This window comes from Ammodytes marinus (assembly GCF_949987685.1).
Source record: "Ammodytes marinus genome assembly, chromosome: 6".
Classification (NCBI taxonomy): Eukaryota; Metazoa; Chordata; class Actinopteri; order Uranoscopiformes; family Ammodytidae; genus Ammodytes; species Ammodytes marinus.
The window spans coordinates 16,000,457-16,018,250 of NC_137235.1; the positions used below are offsets into that span (position 1 = coordinate 16,000,457).

Consider the following 17,794-nt stretch of genomic DNA (forward strand, 5'->3'; position numbering starts at 1 on the left):
CATTTGGGTTCATTTAAATATATTTGAATTTGAAGCTAAAGCTTAAGCTCGGGCAGATTTATGGTCTGTATGGCCTAAATACTGTTTTTTTTTTCATGAGTAATAGTATTGTAGTACAACATGTATTTGTACTACTGTATTGTCTTCCTGTTATTAGGTGCCATGTAACAAACTACCCATTGTGTAACTATGACTTTATACCCAATTTCGGGAGATGAAACATGCTAACATGTATACAGAGTGTGGTTGGTTTGTACTACAAGGCCTGTAAGGCTTTTAGAGCAGGTGGTTAAAGGAAAAGGTTTGATGGACTAAAATGAGGTCTTTTTTTCTTGCCTTGCTCATCTTAAAACATGAATATATGCAGCCTATTAGGGAGTCTCGGCTAATTCCTGAATGTTGTGAACCTATTGCACTTTCTGTTTGTTTGTTGAGGTCAAAGCAAATAGATTTTCATATGAGAATTTTTATGTGGGAATTTACCATTAATTATTATTAAACATTATTGCAGTTTGTAATAGAGAAAATGTATTTTTATGATGTGTTATAGTATTTGAACACATTTGGAGTTTGAGACATTCATTATTATCACCTAAGACTTCCTCTCATGTCTTTGAAATGTGTGTCTTCTGTTTGTTTTGTCACAGTCAGTAGCTGCGTCTCCAGTCAAATGTATTCCAGGCACTATGATTGTATTGTAATTTGAATGTAATACCAGAAAAACAATAAACTATTTATTTGATCAAAAATAAGCACTAAGTCATTTCTTTGGCCAGCTTCAAATTATGTACGACCATAGTGTTGTGGATGTGTGCATAGTAATGTAGTATGAAAGCACCATAGATTAGCCTTCCTAATTTGTTGTAGCTTTCTCTGTCTGCACAGTGTGTGTGTGTGTGTGTGTGTGTGTGTGTGTGTGTGTGTGTGTGTGTGTGTGTGTGTGTGTGTGTGTGTGTGTGTGTGTCAGTGTGTGCATGAGGTGTGTGTGCGTGTGATGCCTGATTTACCGGCTTCTGCCTGTTTGCATTAAGTGTCGGTGTAATCCGCCTTGTGTCCAATTTGATAATGCCAAAGTCAGGTGTTAGTGAGATGGGCACGTGTTACCCCTCTAGTCAACTGTGCCCTGTGCCATATGTCTGTGTGAGAGTGTGCGCACAGTTGTGTTTGTGCACCTTGTGTGTGTGTGACTGTGAAGGATAACGCTGTGCAAATGTCTGGCATGTGTAGCCATGTTTGTGTGCTAATCTGCCTAGTGTCTGTCTTGATTATGCTGATTATGCCACTGTCAGGTGTTTGTTTGTGTAACTGTCTGTCTGGCGTGCATTCATAGCAGCCTTAGCCAAGCCCTCCACTCACCTATGCTTGTGTGTGTGTGTCTGTGTCTATGTGTCTGTTTGTGAATGTGAAATGTGTGTGCGTGTTGGCAGGGATGTCGGTGAGTGCTATCAAGGACGGCTCAGGCATGCTGGTGCGCAGTGTGGTCCAGGGGGGCTCTGTTAGCCAGGATGGCAGGCTCGGGGTTGGAGACGCCATCTTGGCCATCAACGGAGAAGCAACCTCCAACCTGACCAACGCCAGGGCCAGGGCTTTGCTGCGCAGACACTCTGTCATAGGGCCAGAGATGAGGTGAGGAGCCAGTCATTGTCCAACATGGGGAGAATTTTGTCGGAACAAGTGATCCATGCTGTGGAAACATGGTTCAGCGCCTCATACAACTACGAAATCACTGAGTTACCTCCAGATTACCTGTCTTCTATAATCTTCAATTTTAGTGTTTATGTCATTGTCTTTTCAATGGCTCAAGTGTTGCCACATGACATCATAAAGTCATCAGACAGTCACAGAAGATAATTGTATTAGCTGTTGTTTTCATTAAGACTTCACAAAATGACATAACCAATGTTATATATGTTTTTGAGTTATGTACTCAAACATCACAAATGTTTCCATACATTTTCTACTCAGAAGAAATTATTAATTTTAACCAAGTAACGCTCCGAGTTTATCGGTCGCCTGTCAATGACAGATGGGAATTCTCCCCTGCTTCTTCCCCCTGTAACTTCCGGAAAATTCCGGGTTGAAATACATGGCGGACCAGACATTACGTCGAAGCAGGTCACTAGACCACTGTGCGAAAAAACAAGTGGAAGAAAAAAGTAGCATAAAGCTTACATAGCTTGGTGCTGCTCTTGTATTATTGTTTTTTGCATTGCATTGTATTGTTTTGTGATGGATTACGATTATGCCTTGGCCTCCGTTGCTGTACCCGTGACGTGACGAAGCGATTACCTTCGGTTACATGCGAGTACGAGGGCTGGTTGGTGAGCTCACCATACCCTTCCTCCTGCTGCCAAATGCCGGCTAAACTAAACGTCGCAAATTGGCAGCACTTTTCTCATGTCATGAAGCCAGACACCATGGCCGTGTCCGTGTAAACTTCCACAGCAAGCTTGATCATATGTGGGATCATTGTCTATTGCGCATAGATTTTCTCCTGCTATTTTATTTCCCCTAATCAACCATGGCTGAGATCAGACCCAGCACAACAGTGCACTATGTGCATGGCGTAACAGAATACAACAACAACAACTGTGCCAAATATGCACAAATAAACTGCAACTAAATGTACAAAACACATTTGAATCAGTGATTTGTGTGCGCACGTGGCAGTCACTGCACAAATAGCATTAAAACAACATTGCAATAAAGACACACGCCACTCGCAAATAGGACTTAGCCTACACACAAATAAACAGCATGTCATCAACATACAAACACATCAGCATTGTGTGCGCACTGCGCAGAGAAACAATATAAATGCACAAATTGCACTACCTTGCCGTAGGGCTGTCCCGAATACTCGTTCTAAAAAAACACACCATCAAAAACAACATTAATAACCCCATGGAGCATACTCCCTGAAACCGAGTTTTTGGAACGAAACAGTAATCTGTGTAGTTTGTAGATGATTAAATAACTTTTGAATGGTAACAGGCGCTTTTTAATTCATCCCGGAACGTGCATCTTTTCGGGACTAATAAATCCATACAACGATCTAATGTTGATAGTCTTTTGTCCATATTATCGCCATTATTGACTGGGTATTCCCATGATGCAAACCAGACAGTCACGTTGATGGTCGCAGCGCTGCATAGCGAACGTAGAAAAACAGCTTAGCTAACGTTAGCATTTTGGCAAGCATCACTTTTCCTTCCGAGATTGCGCTAATGTTGTGTTATAAAGTTTAGCAAAACAAATAATCTATTCTTCCTCCACCTCTCTGTACATACTGTGCTTTGAGTCACTTTAAGTTCGCTTCTGGTAACGTAACCTACAGCTGGTATCTCACCGGTTGTGCTTTGAAAGGTCAGAGGCAAACTAGGTCAAAGTTAAAATAATTTGATAATTTGATATTTAAAATGTGCATTTAATCAAATTACCTTAATAACTTGTATCTAAATATTAATATTTGCTGACAAAATATATTGAAGTTAAGCTTCAAAAAAGCTTTGAAAAAAAAGTAATTTTGAAAAAAAAAATCAAAAAAAAGCTTTGACTAGGCTACTAACTGAACAAACAAATATTCGGATATTGAAATAATTCGGGCCAGCCCTACCTGGCCGTGACAGGGCGCCGTGTCCGACTGAGACAAACACAGTTGCTTTGCTGTACTCAAATCCACACGGACAGAGGCGTGGTGTCTGGCTTCATGAAAGCCCCCCGCGGCGCATGTAATCTTGCGGCGTTAATCCCTTTATAACAGGTCTATGCGTTAATCGCGAGCATCGCGTGCAGTCACAGTGTGAAGACAACTTGATAAATTTGAATTACGTTTTTGGGTATTGTTTTCATTGTGATCCCCCCAGCAGCGGAAAATTATATATTGTATGTTTAAGGATCCCTTTGATATTTGTGCCTTGCAAAATCTGTTTCCTCTATGGAGAAGCCAGTCTTAAATCAATATAAGGAAACTATCAATAAGCCATCACAGGAAGTGAACTGCTTTAAAAGGTGATCGTCGTAATCCAATTTATCCCTAATTGTGCCACAGGCTTGCTGAATATGTTTGGCACAAAATACGTGAAATCACTAGATATTGTAATGTTGAAATTTGTGCCATATTTCCCTGTATGATGTACTGTAGTATGTAATAAATAATATCCCAGTTTCTATCTCCGCTTGGCAACCATTTTGAGCTCCGTAGGTTATCTTTGAAATAAATTTAAATGTGTCATGACATATTGCTCAAATTAAACATGCTAACCCTTTGCCTTTTTACAGCTGTTACTACCTCGCAAAACAATGAATTGTGCAGCCTGTTATTAATCTGATAGTGTGTGGTTGATATCACCCATAGCAGGGTATCCTGTCTGTTTCTTAATTATGAGGGCCTAAGAAACCTGGAAATTGGCCACAATTTATGACACAAAAAAAGGCCCTGTAAATGGGCCCAGCATTACAAAATGGTGGTGCATTGGGTGTTGAATTCAACATATCGTCCGTTCAGATATTGAGCGTAGTCTATTTATATTTCATTTGTGCACACTTTATCTCATGTCATAGTTCAAACACGTCTTTGTGCAAAAGCCAGAGCTCCTAGTTCAGAAAGAATGTACAATGAATGGTCCTTTGGGAAATGCAGAGAAGAATCAACCTCTGAAAAACATTCTAGATCTACTCATGCAGATCTTGACAGTCAGTGTGACTCGAATGAGGGACTATTTGTACACCATTAGTATGAGTACGTGCCCTGCATGGTCACGTATAAATGATCTTGGCTCACTCTGGATCTCCATTACCACCTTGCTCTTGACACTGCCAGTCATAGTTGGCTGAGACACAGCAGTCATGTTAAATTAGATTAGACGATGAAATTTTAAAGATTTGCCTGAGGGGAAATTGGGAAATGATTACTTGCTCTAACATCAGCATTTATGGCTCTACATTGACAATGCTTGTTTGGCTGATTGGAAATGTGCTCCACCTCCACTAACCCTTCTGCCCTGCAAAACACCCACTCATTTTCCCTCAACTTCTCTGTCTCTATCTCTCTCTCCCTCCCCCCACCCCTTTCTCTCTCTCTCTCTCTCTTTTTTTTTTTTTTACAGGCACACACACATACACACTCTAACCCACACACATACACATCCCCACAATGGTCTAACCTCCAAAAACACCTTTTTCCTGCGATGTGAAATAGCTCTGAATAATTCATCGCTCATCTCACCTTGAACAGTGCGCTTCTGAATAAAAGAGTGTTTTTAAAGAGCCTCCTCATAGATGCACCCAAGATACACACGTACACACACACACACAAAGATACACACAGATGAACACACGCTCGCATTCTGTATCTTTCTCTATCACATGGGCATACACAAAAAACACTAACCCGCGCACACACACACGCTGCACCGTCTCCGTGTGACAGTATACTGCAGACAAACTAACTGAGAGTGGAGGCAGATGAGTTGCTTTGGCAGCCTCAGAATAAGAGACGTAGAAGGGTGAGGGCTTGTCACTGTCACGCTGTCTCTGTTGAGACAAGACAGGCTGTCCACATGGCTCAGTCACAACAGCTTAGCGTGGAAGACCTCCCCATTCAGTCTGCCACCATGAGTGGAACAGAGAAATTGGGTCTTTCAGCGGATTCAAACAGCATGTCTACTGGTAGCGTCTAACAAGAATGGGAGTGGGTGTGTGTTCGTGTGTGTGCGTGCGTGTGTGTGTGTGTGTACACGTGTGTGTGTGTGTGTACACGTGTGCGTGTGTGTGTATGTGGAGGAAGAGGGTTGGGCTTTAATGATGTCCTTGACACTTTAGTTAAATTACATTGTTTACGACAGAGCTCAGATAGATTTGGGCTTATGCAAAACACATTTTGTTATTGTAGCGTTTCAGAAAATCCTGCAGTGACATTAAGATATACATGTTGTCGCATTTTCCATACATTTTTCTTTTCATCTTGCACAAGCCACGTTGATGGAGTGGGGGCACATCCCTTATAGCAGAGCACATAAATATATTTGAAGATAGGAAATATAAGACATCAACCTTAGTAAATGTTAGTGGTTGCTTTTTGATAATAATCATTATGCGTTCAGCATTCCCTTCTCTGTTTAGGGGTGCATCAAATCTAATGTTTAAAACTGTCTTGTGTTTCGAGACCATAGTCTCATCTATCCTGTTTTAGAAACCATTTGCACTATGCAACAATGTGTCATTAGTCTAATCCCTTGTCATCCTATTAGTCTTTGTTTCTGTGCTGAAAGTTAAACAAATGTACAGCGGTGGAGGAAACTGTAATGGGAGAACTTAAGTCGTATACATTTTTAATAGGTCCCCCTCCCTGCAACCACATTGTTCATTATCCCACATTTCCTCCCTCTCCTTCCTTCCAGAATAACCTATGTCCCAGGCCTTCAGGTGGACGAGCACCGCAGCCGCCTGTGTTTACCCCCGCTGGCCTCCATCGCAGGAGACAGCGCCACTTCCACACCGTCGACCCCTTCTCCGGAACCGGTCTGGACCAGATCCCCCAGACCAATCAGAGCTGAGGCCCAAAGTCCAGCGGCTTCCCCCATCATCACAACCTCTGCCCCAGTCAAAAGTCAAGCTGCAGCGGCCCCCGGACAAGCAGCAGCAGCAATAGTCGGCCCATCTGCTTCATTCAAAGCTCAATTCGAAGGCCCTTCAAAGGCCATAATCCCTACCATTGCCCCTGCCCCCTACTCAAGGTAATGTAAGAACCATATAGATCCGAGCCCTATTATTATTTATCGTCATCTTATCCCTGTACTCTGTGGGCTCCCCATAGTGCAAGATAAACCTGTCTTGGGGTTTTATTAGACTTCAAGGCTCCTCCAAGGCTTTATTGCATGTTGATATGTTTGCTGCAGAGAAATTGAGAGACTGTGGAATAGCTTTACACTCTGCCCCGATGTTAGTTATTTTAATGTGTTCTCTGTGTTAGGCTTTTGATTTTTTAACTGCAGCCAGGGTTTTATTACCATGACACATTACACAAACATTTCAGTTACAACAGCAGCTTAAGTCATACTAATGATCTGAGTTATTATCTGACATTTTAATTAACCGTATCCACTAGGAAAAAATGTGTTTTAGTATGCAACCAGGCTCAGTGTGGGAGTCTCTTCCAGTCCGTGTTTTGTTTAACTCTCCATTCTTTCTCTTGGTGGTAAAGGCGGAAAGCTTCTCTGAATGTTGAATCTGTGAGTTATATTTAGCCCTTTCGCTTATGGATCTTGGTGCTGACTGTCAGCGAAAAAATGAATTGTTTCGCTTCCGTCTGTCCCTGCTTTCGCTCCATCTTTGTGCCTCTGTCTTTCTCCTCCCTCCCTCACTCCCATTTCTCTCCACAGCCTTTTTATTCACTCTTATCTTTCAATTCATTGCCTCTTGTCTCTTGTCTCTCTCTCCTCCGCAGGACTTCTCTCTTGACTCTTTGTGTCTACACATCTGTCTCTCATCATCTCCCTCTGCCTTGGTCATCTTGCTCTGTTTTGTCGTTTTTCTCTTCTCCACATTCTCCCCCTCCTCCTCCCCCTCCCTGACTTGGTCCTATCCCCCTCTCCTGGCCGCTCTCTTTCAGCACTGGTGGAGCCATTTGTTCTGCCCTCTTCTGTAACTTAACTGGCTATAGGCTCCATGCTGCGCAGATAGCACCACTATCACTCACCGGCATGGGTTTATTACAGCCCTCCACCGTTAAATATATTCATGAAAAATTCTCTCCTTCCCTACCTCTTTCTTCCACATTCACATACACTCACATCCAGTGTTTATATACAGAGATACTTTATATATATAAATAAATAAAAGCTAATACTCTCACACACAAACACATGTGCACAAACACACATAAATACACTACCTTACTGTGACCTTGCTGGCAGAAAATGTGTATTTTCAGGGCTATTTGCTCCTAAAGCAGTGTATCTTCTCAGGACCCACCAATATAGGTCCCTATTGGCCATGTGTCACATTGTGTTAGGTTTTAAAAGCATAACAAAGTATGCCAAGATACCTACATTAGTGTGTCCAAGATCGAATGCTACTGTATATATCTCACAGGGTAAGGGGTCGCAAATAAGGAATACTTATTCTGAGGATTAGCTAATATACAGTATATACTGCATATTTATTTTTGGATCGACTATAAAACATCAGGAAAATGCAAACAACATGCTATTCCCTATTGTCATTGTCATTGTTTTTTTTTCTTTTTATCTACAACCAACAATCTAAAAGCCAAAGACAATACATTACTGAGTCTATTTTGCTTGATATGTTATCGAAAATATTATTCAATTACAGAAACACAATGATTTGCCAATTACTTTTCTGAGTGCATATGTGTCCTGAATAAATCTCCTTTATCTCCACAGAGTTAGCTGTTGAGGAAAAATCATACAGGATTTTGAGCTTTGAGAAAGTATAGCATATGTAATCCTCAGGTTTTCTATTCAACACATTAACTCAGTATTATTTGTGCCTGCATGTTTTGTCCGTAGCAGTTGGCAGATTCCGAAATCTCTACCTCACAAGGAGACAGGGTTAGAAAAGCAAGATGGACGGAGTGTGGAGGAGGAAAAGGACAAGAGTAGTGCAGATAGGGAAGCACCAAAGCCGGAGGTGGAGACGAAGGTGGACAGTACAGGGGAGAGAGAAGAGGACCTCCATTCTCACACCACAGTACCTTGGGATCAACCCAGAAGGTAAGTCAATCGGTGCTTTTTTTCTCATAGATTGTATTCAGGATTTCCATGTTCTGCCTTTTTTATCCTACCCATAATGCCCTCATATATCTTCTCTCTGTTAGGCTTAGCAAATGGTGCTCAGTTATTGTTAACAGAACTGGTAAAGCTACACACAGTGCAGACCCAACATGCTGCTATTTTCTTAAGTCCACTACTATTCATCGCATTTCTGACTGCATCCCCGCCTGGATAAAGCACATAAGCTGCACTGCATGCCCAGGACGAGCTTTTGTGTTTTTTTCTCTCACTGGCAGGTGTAATATTATATAGTTTCAACCTAATCTCTTGAACTCTATCCACACAGCCCTATGCGGTGGATAAAGGGAGACTGGAAGAAGAAAAAAAAAGAAGCACACCCATTGGATTAATTATCCATCTTGTGCATTGTTGCAGTAATGTTTCAAACCCAAGTGGGTCCTCAGGCATACAGGAGACATACATTCATCATGTGTGGATTGTTCCTTTGCATCCTGCTTTGTGTGTTCCACAGTGTGCGGCTGACTCGAGCACAGGGCCAGTCCCTTGGTATCAGCATAATGGGAGGCAGAGGCATGGGCCAGAGACTGAGCAGTGGAGAGATGATGAGGGGAGTCTTCATTAAACACATCATCCCTGACAGCCCTGCAGCACATAATGGCACCCTCCGGACTGGAGACAGGATACTAGAGGTGTGTTGTGTGACTGTGTGACTGTGTGACTGTGTGTGTGTGTGTGTGTGTGTGTGTGTGTGTGTGAGTGTGTGTGTGTGTGTGTGTGTGTGTGTGTGTGTGTGCGTGTGCGTGCGTGTGCGTGTGTGTGTGTGTGTGTGTGCGTGTGCGTGTGTGTGTGTGTGTGTGTGTGTTGCAGAGACAGATACAGAGGCACACTTATTATAGATTGGAGGAAATACAAGTGTGTGTGTGTGTGTGTGTGTGTGTGTGTGTGTGTGTGTGTGTGTGTGTGTGTGTGTGTGTGTGTGTGTGTGTGTGTGTATGGGCACGACAACCTCTGAGTGGCAGACAGATTGGAAAGTGGTGAAAAGGTGGATTGTATTTGTTGATTCACTTTACTCTGTGTGTCTGTGTTTGTGTGTGTAATCTGCTATTGTTTTAGGTCCCTGTTGTATTATATGATGAAGATTTTATTGATAAAGTGTATGGTAATGAACAATCCTGTTGCCCTTAATAACCAGAATGTGTTATTTACTCCAACCCCTTATCTACTGGCTCAGCTTTATTAGCATTATACAATACAGGATTGCACAATGAAAAGAAAGTGTGCCCTCTATACATGCTATACCACAGAAACTTTTATTAAATGATTACGTTTAAGAACATAGGGTATAATAATATATGAGTGTGCATCATTGAAGGCAACACACTCATAGAACTGTTGAAAAGGTCCTTCATATAAACATTGCCCACTGTAATTTGTCTCTGAACCTAATTATATTTCTCCAGCAAATTCCCTGCTTTAAGGCAGGCGATTTCACTGAATTTTACATTCTATTGTAATTTTTTACAATAGCCCATCTTGACACTTATAATTTAAGACAGAAAAAAAGAAAATGTCACCAATATCTGCTCTGTGTGTTGACGTGGCCAAGGTGTGTGGTGTGAGCCTGAGAGATGCCAGTCATGAGCGGGCGGTCGAGGCCATTCGCAGAGCTGGAGACTCTGTAGTCTTTCTGGTTCAGTCCGGACAACACAGATCTCAGGTACTGTATTTAAGAAAACCGCCAAGAAAAATGACTAATTTCCACTAGGCTAAGATGCACCATGCAAAGTAAATTCAAATGTGCACGCATTGTTGTTTTTGAGTCTCCTTAGGCTCCACATTCTTTCACACTACGACTCTGCAGTGTATGTTCAGTTTTCCATCAGAACTTTCAGCAAGGTTGTGCGGGGGAGTTTGTAGCGTTGCAATCAAAATGTCCTATGGACACATAGCATATTAAACAAAGGTCTCTGCTAAGTATCATATAACATAGCCTAATGGATGCACCATTTGAAGCACCTATGTTTCACAGCGGGGTATAGATAATTAATTTGCTTTCTCTGCGTCTTTTTTTGTTGCCCACAGTCCCCCATGCTATCCAACCATGATAGGCTCACCCCAACACCACAGTCCAACTCACACAGCTGCAAGGTAACACTGCTCTCTCTGCAAGATACCTTGAGTTGCACACTGCTGTTTTCTGTCTAGAGATTAATGTGGTGTAATATAAACTCATGATGAGGATGATATGCACTGATACATTTTATACAGCTCACAAAGTCAAGCAGCAGAAGCTATATTTTTGAGTATAGAAAATCGTGATCACTCCTTATAAGAATTCATTGCAATATTTGACGGAGCTGTCAAATAATTCTCGTCACTGACTGTTCTCACTCAGTTACTGATGTGTTTCCTGTGTATGGAGAATGATATGTATACACTTATTTACACATGTGATGAGTCACCTACATGGTATTCCAAAAAGTACGCAGAAGCTTTATGAAGTTTTTTTTTTAGAGATACAGGTACATTGCTATTTTTGTGTGAGATGTGCCTATACAACTGTATCTGTGTTTCCCCCCATAATCATAGGAAGCAGAAACTCTCAGTGGCTTGTTCCTTAGTCTCTCCCCTACAAACCCCTTCACTCCTACCCCCTTTAAGGTTGGTAAAAAAAATTGCGTGTCTGTGTGTGTGTCTGTTTGTCTGTTATCATGGGTATGCAGCATCTTAAAAGCAGCCTTGTATTAGCATTGGCGCTAAGCCAACTTCCAAAAACATAATTAACGTGAATATTTGTAGATTGAAGCCTCGCAGTTCAAAGTCTCTCGCAGCTACCTTGTTTGTTTAAAAACCCTTTGTTTTCCTCCTTGGTGGAGATGCATAGACTCTTTAAATAGCAATGCATTCGTTTGAAGTTACTTGTAAGTTGGTTACAAAATAATGCATGCTTCTGGTCATCTTTCATGTTATTTTTAGCTGACATTAAAACTGTGTTCATTAATTCATCTTGTTCGTCAGTTTTTCACGCTGCTACATCAAGCACGGAACAGGCCTCAGGGGTAGTCCAACTCACGCCTAAAGGACCCCCTGAGGCATCTCTAACTTTGCCTGTTCAATAATGCAAAACTTCTTCCAAGGTACCTTCGCCGACATCGGATAGGATGGATCGGAGAAGCCCCATAACGGTAACAGACCCGATTACGGCGGCAGCAAAGGATGAGGACGACACCATCAGGAGTAAGTCTGCATCACAAGCGTTTGTCACACACACACACACACACACATAGGGATACTGTGTTGCACATTTCAGAGTAGTGGACACATATACACAGTGCAGGTCACGTGATGCCCTCTGGCCCTAGAAAGATGCTGTTATACCCATCCAGTAGAAAAGATAAAGCAGCAATACTTTAAATAAGCCTCACACAAATTCACAAAATGCTCTTTTGAATGATCACTATTTGGAACATTATTCAAAGCTCCATCATATGAAAGTCGCCGAGAGCAATAAGAGCTAATTATTTTCATGTCCATTGGCCAGGCCCAAACTTTAAAAAAGTTATTTTGCGAGAGCAACTTTTGAACTGAGACTTTTCAAACTAAAGTATAATTCAAAATTGCATTCGCTCTTTGTTTAGATCAACACACATACAGTATCAGAAGTGCCCTGTGGAGATTTTTCTTGTGAGCAAATGTCTGTTTACATTCAGTGTTACTCATCAAAATGCATTGTGTGCATCCCTGAGACCTAACACATTTGCTGAATATATTTATTTCCTCAAAAAAATGCATTTTCTAATGTTTAGAAACCTGCATTGTTCACATCCATGTTCGCTGGCTTGCATTTGTTCTATACACATCCTTTGTTGTCACTTGTCGTATATTGTATATTAAGAATAATTGTATATCTTTTAAAGGGGTCAAGCTATGGAATGCATGTGATGCATGAATTAAATACATCTATTTCACCATTACCATAATAGATAATGGTGTACAAAACATTTGGAAATTAATTATTGTTTTAGTTATTGACTTGTTTTTATTTCAATGTTTTGGGGCTTTTCTGTACAATATAAATATTAAAAAAGGGTTGGTAATAGGGTTGCAACATTTCGGGAATTTTCAAAGTTGGAAACTTTCCATGGGAATTAACGGGAATTTATGGGAATTAACGGGAATTTTGGGAATTAACGGGAATATATACGGGAATGTAATCCATTTAAAGCAACCCAAATGCACTAAGTCATTCTAACAATGTTATTTCAGTCCTGGCAAACGTTCTAGACAGTAAAAAGCAGTGTTTTCAACTAAGCATTAAAATATTTATATCATTATTTATATATTAAATATATTGTTTTAGTTATTGACTTGTTTTTATTTAAATGTTTTGGGGCTTTTTCTGTACAATATAAATATTAAAAAAGTGTTGGTAATAAGCCTTAGCTTTAGCCTATACATTTTTGGCTGATGCCTATGTTTTGTTTATGTTTAACATCAAAGTAGGCATTATGTGCACATGCAACAACATTTGGACCCAACCATAAATACATTGGTCTATAGCTCTTCTAGTGGGCAAAGTATCCATAGGGTTCCTTTTAAGGGACTGTATGTGACCATGCTTATTTGCAAATGTATACATTTAAGTCATGCAAATATCTGTGTTCATACAGTATATACACGTGCACACATGGATCAATTACCAAGCAACCAGGCAACCACAGTCACTGACATGATCATACAGTATGTATATATAATGTAATTCAATGATCCAGTAAATGTACACACACAATCACACAGAGTCATACTATATGTGTGCATTCGATAGAAATACAGACATCCTTCACCTTTCCTTCAACAACATGACTGACATCATCCCTTTCAGGCAAAACCTAGCAACACACAAACAAAAACACTCACACAAGCTCCTCTACAGTAGAGTGTGATGCCCCCTCTCCACATGAAGTATCAGCCATTGTTGCATGTAGCATTGCACACTTTTCCTTTCCCATCTTCCTCCTCCTAACAGCAGCTTCCTTGTTTGTTAACTTCCCCTCTGTGTGTCTCTCTCTTAGAAAAGATGCTCCAGCGCTATGGCAGCCTGCCTGGGAAGCTCCACATGATTGAGCTGGAGAAAGACCCCTCGGCTCACGGGCTGGGAATCAGCCTGGCAGGGAACAAAGACGGCTCCAGGGCCCGCATGAGTGTCTACGTGGCCCATATAGACCCTCAAGGGCCCGCCGCTTTAGACGGGAGGATATGGGTCGGAGACGAGCTACTGGAGGTCAGGAAGAGAGTGAATGGGGTGTGGTAAAGGGACAATCGGTTAGGGAGGGTTGAGATGAATAGATATTGGAGGGTTTTTAGGGGCCAAGAAGTCCTAGTCGAGGTGGTCAAAATCTAGAACAACAATAAGAGAGCATTGGGCGGTGGGAATGGGGCATGGACGAGTAAACAGCGTTGAGCACCTACCTGTGTAGTAGGGGTGTAAAAAAAAACATCGATATATCCTTTCATTGTCAAAATTTCTAACCGTATCGATGCAACGCCCAGGAATTGATTGTTTTTTATTTAAAGGTGCTTCGAGGAACTTTCAGTTTGTGTTAAGTCTTGCACCCCCTTTGGACAAAATTATGTAGTGTTTTTACGACTCCAGCGGTTGTTCCTGGGTGAGCGTACCCATGACAAAGGCAGTAAGAAAAACTATATTGTTATATCGTATTGTGATGAAACCAAACATTGTTTTACACCCCTACTGTGCAGTAGATTTATCAGACAAATTGCCACTTGAAAGATGCTTGGTGGTGCTGGGCTAGAGAGGGGGGAGGGGAGTTAGAAATACATGGCATATTAATGTGTAGATAAATAGGATAAAAGAAAATGCCCAGTGGTGACGAGATATTTACCAAATGTGTTTTTTTGTTTTGTTCTGGTAGATCAACGGTCAAATCTTATACGGCCGGAGTCACCAAAATGCAATCACCATCATCAACAACGCTCCGTCTAAAGTCAAGATTATTCTCATCAGGTAATACGAAGAGGGATTTGCTGCCCACATTCACAGTTCTCATAAACTTTAAAACGAAAAAGGATACAGGTGTTGATGACCATATTTGGCGGAAACATAATATAATAATGTTTTTTTATGTTATTTTTTTAACTAGGAATAAAGCAGCTCCTGATCAAATGACACAGTTTGAAGACACAGTCGACACCCAGACAGACTCTGTGACGCATAAAGGATTACCCACAGACGTCCAGCACATCACCCTACCTCAGGTGCAATACCTTTAGTACAATCTTGGCCTTTGCTATCGCTAGGCTTCCAGCTGCACAACTCCAAACAGCTCAATGCAACCGGTTGAGTGGTAGCCGACTTTTTTTCTAACAACGAAAAACAAAAATGCAAATTCTCTTGATACTAGAGAACACACTGTATAATGATTCATCCCACACATGGTAAATATGATAACAAATACAGATCTCATATAAAGCACTGCTATCCGATTCACTGACTCACAGTTTCTTTTTTTCTGTTTCTTTTTTTTCAAATCTTCCTCCAGGATTATGTAGGTCTTGGCCTCTGCCTGGCGGAGGAGGAGTCCAAGGAGGCAGTGGTGGTCAGGTCGCTCATCCGACAGGGCACTGCCAGTAAGGTGTGACATCATCAGTTGCATCACCACCATGGTCCTCAACTCGTTCATTAGTTTTTACATAAATATGTTTTCTCGTTAGGTATTCTATTCCTCCATGTAGCCACCATACTGATACTGCATCTCAAACCTATCACTCTCATTTTGGTGTCTTACTTATAATAGGCATACATCTTCACTTGTAACTTGAAGGTATCCGAGTTTGTTTAGGTTCCAATGAGAAGTGTCATCTCACTGAATTTGGCCTTCATCAAAGTAGAACTCATTCGTATAATTATTTATGGGAATTTGTATTTAAGCGCACGGGTTGCATATCATTTAATCAAATTGTTGCAACTGTCGAGCCTCATTGGCTCAACTGTAACTTTGGGAATCAATACTTATTAGAAAAAAGAGGACCACATTATATGCAGCCGTCAACTGTGACGAGTTGGCTCTAGTCTCTTGGTGTCTCTGGTAACATTTAAACTAGATTAACTTTTGAAGAACCCCATTTAAATCTTGAGTAAGTGTGCTTATGAATTACTATTGTATCGTATTGTTAGTTTGACGAGGTTTCATCTATTCTCTGTTAATTTTTATTTGGCTGATTTTTTGTCATTTCTTGTTGTTGGTTTTTGTTTGACTGTTTGTTTTGTTTTTGTTTTATTGATATAATGTGATTTTATATTATTGTTTGTTTTAATTACTTTCTGTGTGGACCTCAGGAAGACTAGCGACTACCTTGTAGAAGCTAATGGGGATCCAAATAAAGAATAAGAATAACTTGGAGATGATGGGTTTTATAGTGATGTCGTCATGTACTAATGAGCTCTTGTGTAGGGCCCCCCTAGGCAAAAGTTAAATTCAGATACTTGTCCAGAGGGTGTGTTTGGGATTTCTTTCTCTTTTTTTAAACTAATTTCCTCTCCATTCTGCTGTTACATACGCTTTCATACATTTTGCTCATCTCAATCTCTTATTCATGTTTGTGCCGGTGGTGCAGGATGGCAGGATCAAAGATGAAGACAGAATCCTAGCTGTGGGTGATGAGCCTGTGGCAGGACTGTCAGTGGACCAGGTATAAACACATACAGACACACACACACACACACACACACACACACACACACACACACACACACACACACACACACACACACACACACACACACACACACACACACACACACACACACACACACTATGCAACTTCAAGGTTAAGCTGATTTGATGATGTGTGGCTCACCTGTCTTCTCTGTATATTCAGGTGTCCAGTTTGATTCTCAAACACCGGTTCACTGTCAAGCTCTCCGTCAGCCGCTCCAAGAGTCTCTCCTCCACTCCTTCTCTCCCTCTCCCGACGTCTCCATCCCATCCCTGCTCTGTCGCTCCTGCCTCCTCCCTCGCCCTCCCAGTCCACTCCTCTTCAACCATCCACGCCACACAGACGTCTCCAATCGAGCCATCTGATTGGCTAAGATCAGCTCCCACCACCTCTGACCCCCTGGGCTGCCCAGTCGTGGCTGGCAGGGAGACCGTCATAGAGATTTGTAAAGGGAACCTAGGCCTGGGCCTAAGCATTGTTGGAGGATTTGACACTCTGCTGGTGAGAGCAGCGTATTGATATTGTCACACTCAATTCCAAAAAAAAATCTGCACCTTTTTTGTTTATGAAGTTAATTAAAAAAGTGTTTCAATTGAACTAAATTGAATTATCTGTAATGATGTGTGTTCTGCTTTTTCCACCAGGGGGCAGTAATAGTCCATGAAGTCAATGATGGAGGAGCAGCACAGAGAGATGGAAGGCTGCAGGCTGGAGACCAGATATTAGAGGTATATTGGGTACACAACAACATACTGTTGGTTTCTCATTTGACAGAATAACCCAGTGCTTATCCAAATATGTTGTAATAAGATGGCATTGCAATACTGTTTAGTAATATCATAAAACATAATGCAACTCACACACTTTAGTATGTTTATGTCAAAATAAATATTTGTTATGGCACGTGACCAAAATGATTGTCAATTTCTGTAAATGTCCCAGTGTTGGGCTGTCAGCAAATTCTAATCTAAAGCCATTGGGCAAGATGTTCCAAAGCTAATAGGGAGTGAATGGTCAAGAAATACACACATACATCTTTAAGATGCTGGGAAGAGAACAAAAAGAACAACAAAATCAGCATGCACGCATCATGCAGAGGAACAGGAATGATTGCTTCAGAGCGTTAAACATACACATTAATCATGATGAAGCACCTCTTGCCATAAGTTGTTGTCAAACCTATCTGGTGTTTCTGTGATGTACACATACAGTTACTCCCCCATCTTGCCTTTGCTCCTATCACAAAAAACTACAAGCTGTTATAAAACTACAGCCTGTCTTCTTCTGTCCTTCTCCCA

At 41.3% G+C, this 17,794-nt stretch overlaps 1 protein-coding gene across 1 annotated transcript in view; it reads left to right on the forward strand.

Annotated features, from left to right (window-relative positions):
- Nucleotides 1-17,794, forward strand: part of LOC307251437 (multiple PDZ domain protein) — a gene marked incomplete at both ends in the record, with an annotated part of 39,584 nt that overhangs the window by 16,126 nt on the left and 5,664 nt on the right. The window contains 15 exons of the mRNA XM_080028808.1: nt 1,428-1,626; nt 6,402-6,737; nt 8,535-8,738; nt 9,271-9,448; nt 10,366-10,476; nt 10,842-10,907; nt 11,349-11,420; nt 11,897-11,996; nt 13,832-14,040; nt 14,693-14,784; nt 14,921-15,035; nt 15,320-15,412; nt 16,395-16,469; nt 16,659-16,997; nt 17,141-17,224. Coding sequence (XP_079884934.1) covers nt 1,428-1,626; nt 6,402-6,737; nt 8,535-8,738; nt 9,271-9,448; nt 10,366-10,476; nt 10,842-10,907; nt 11,349-11,420; nt 11,897-11,996; nt 13,832-14,040; nt 14,693-14,784; nt 14,921-15,035; nt 15,320-15,412; nt 16,395-16,469; nt 16,659-16,997; nt 17,141-17,224 — 2,273 coding nt within the window. The remainder of the gene's footprint in view (nt 1-1,427; nt 1,627-6,401; nt 6,738-8,534; nt 8,739-9,270; nt 9,449-10,365; nt 10,477-10,841; nt 10,908-11,348; nt 11,421-11,896; nt 11,997-13,831; nt 14,041-14,692; nt 14,785-14,920; nt 15,036-15,319; nt 15,413-16,394; nt 16,470-16,658; nt 16,998-17,140; nt 17,225-17,794) is intronic.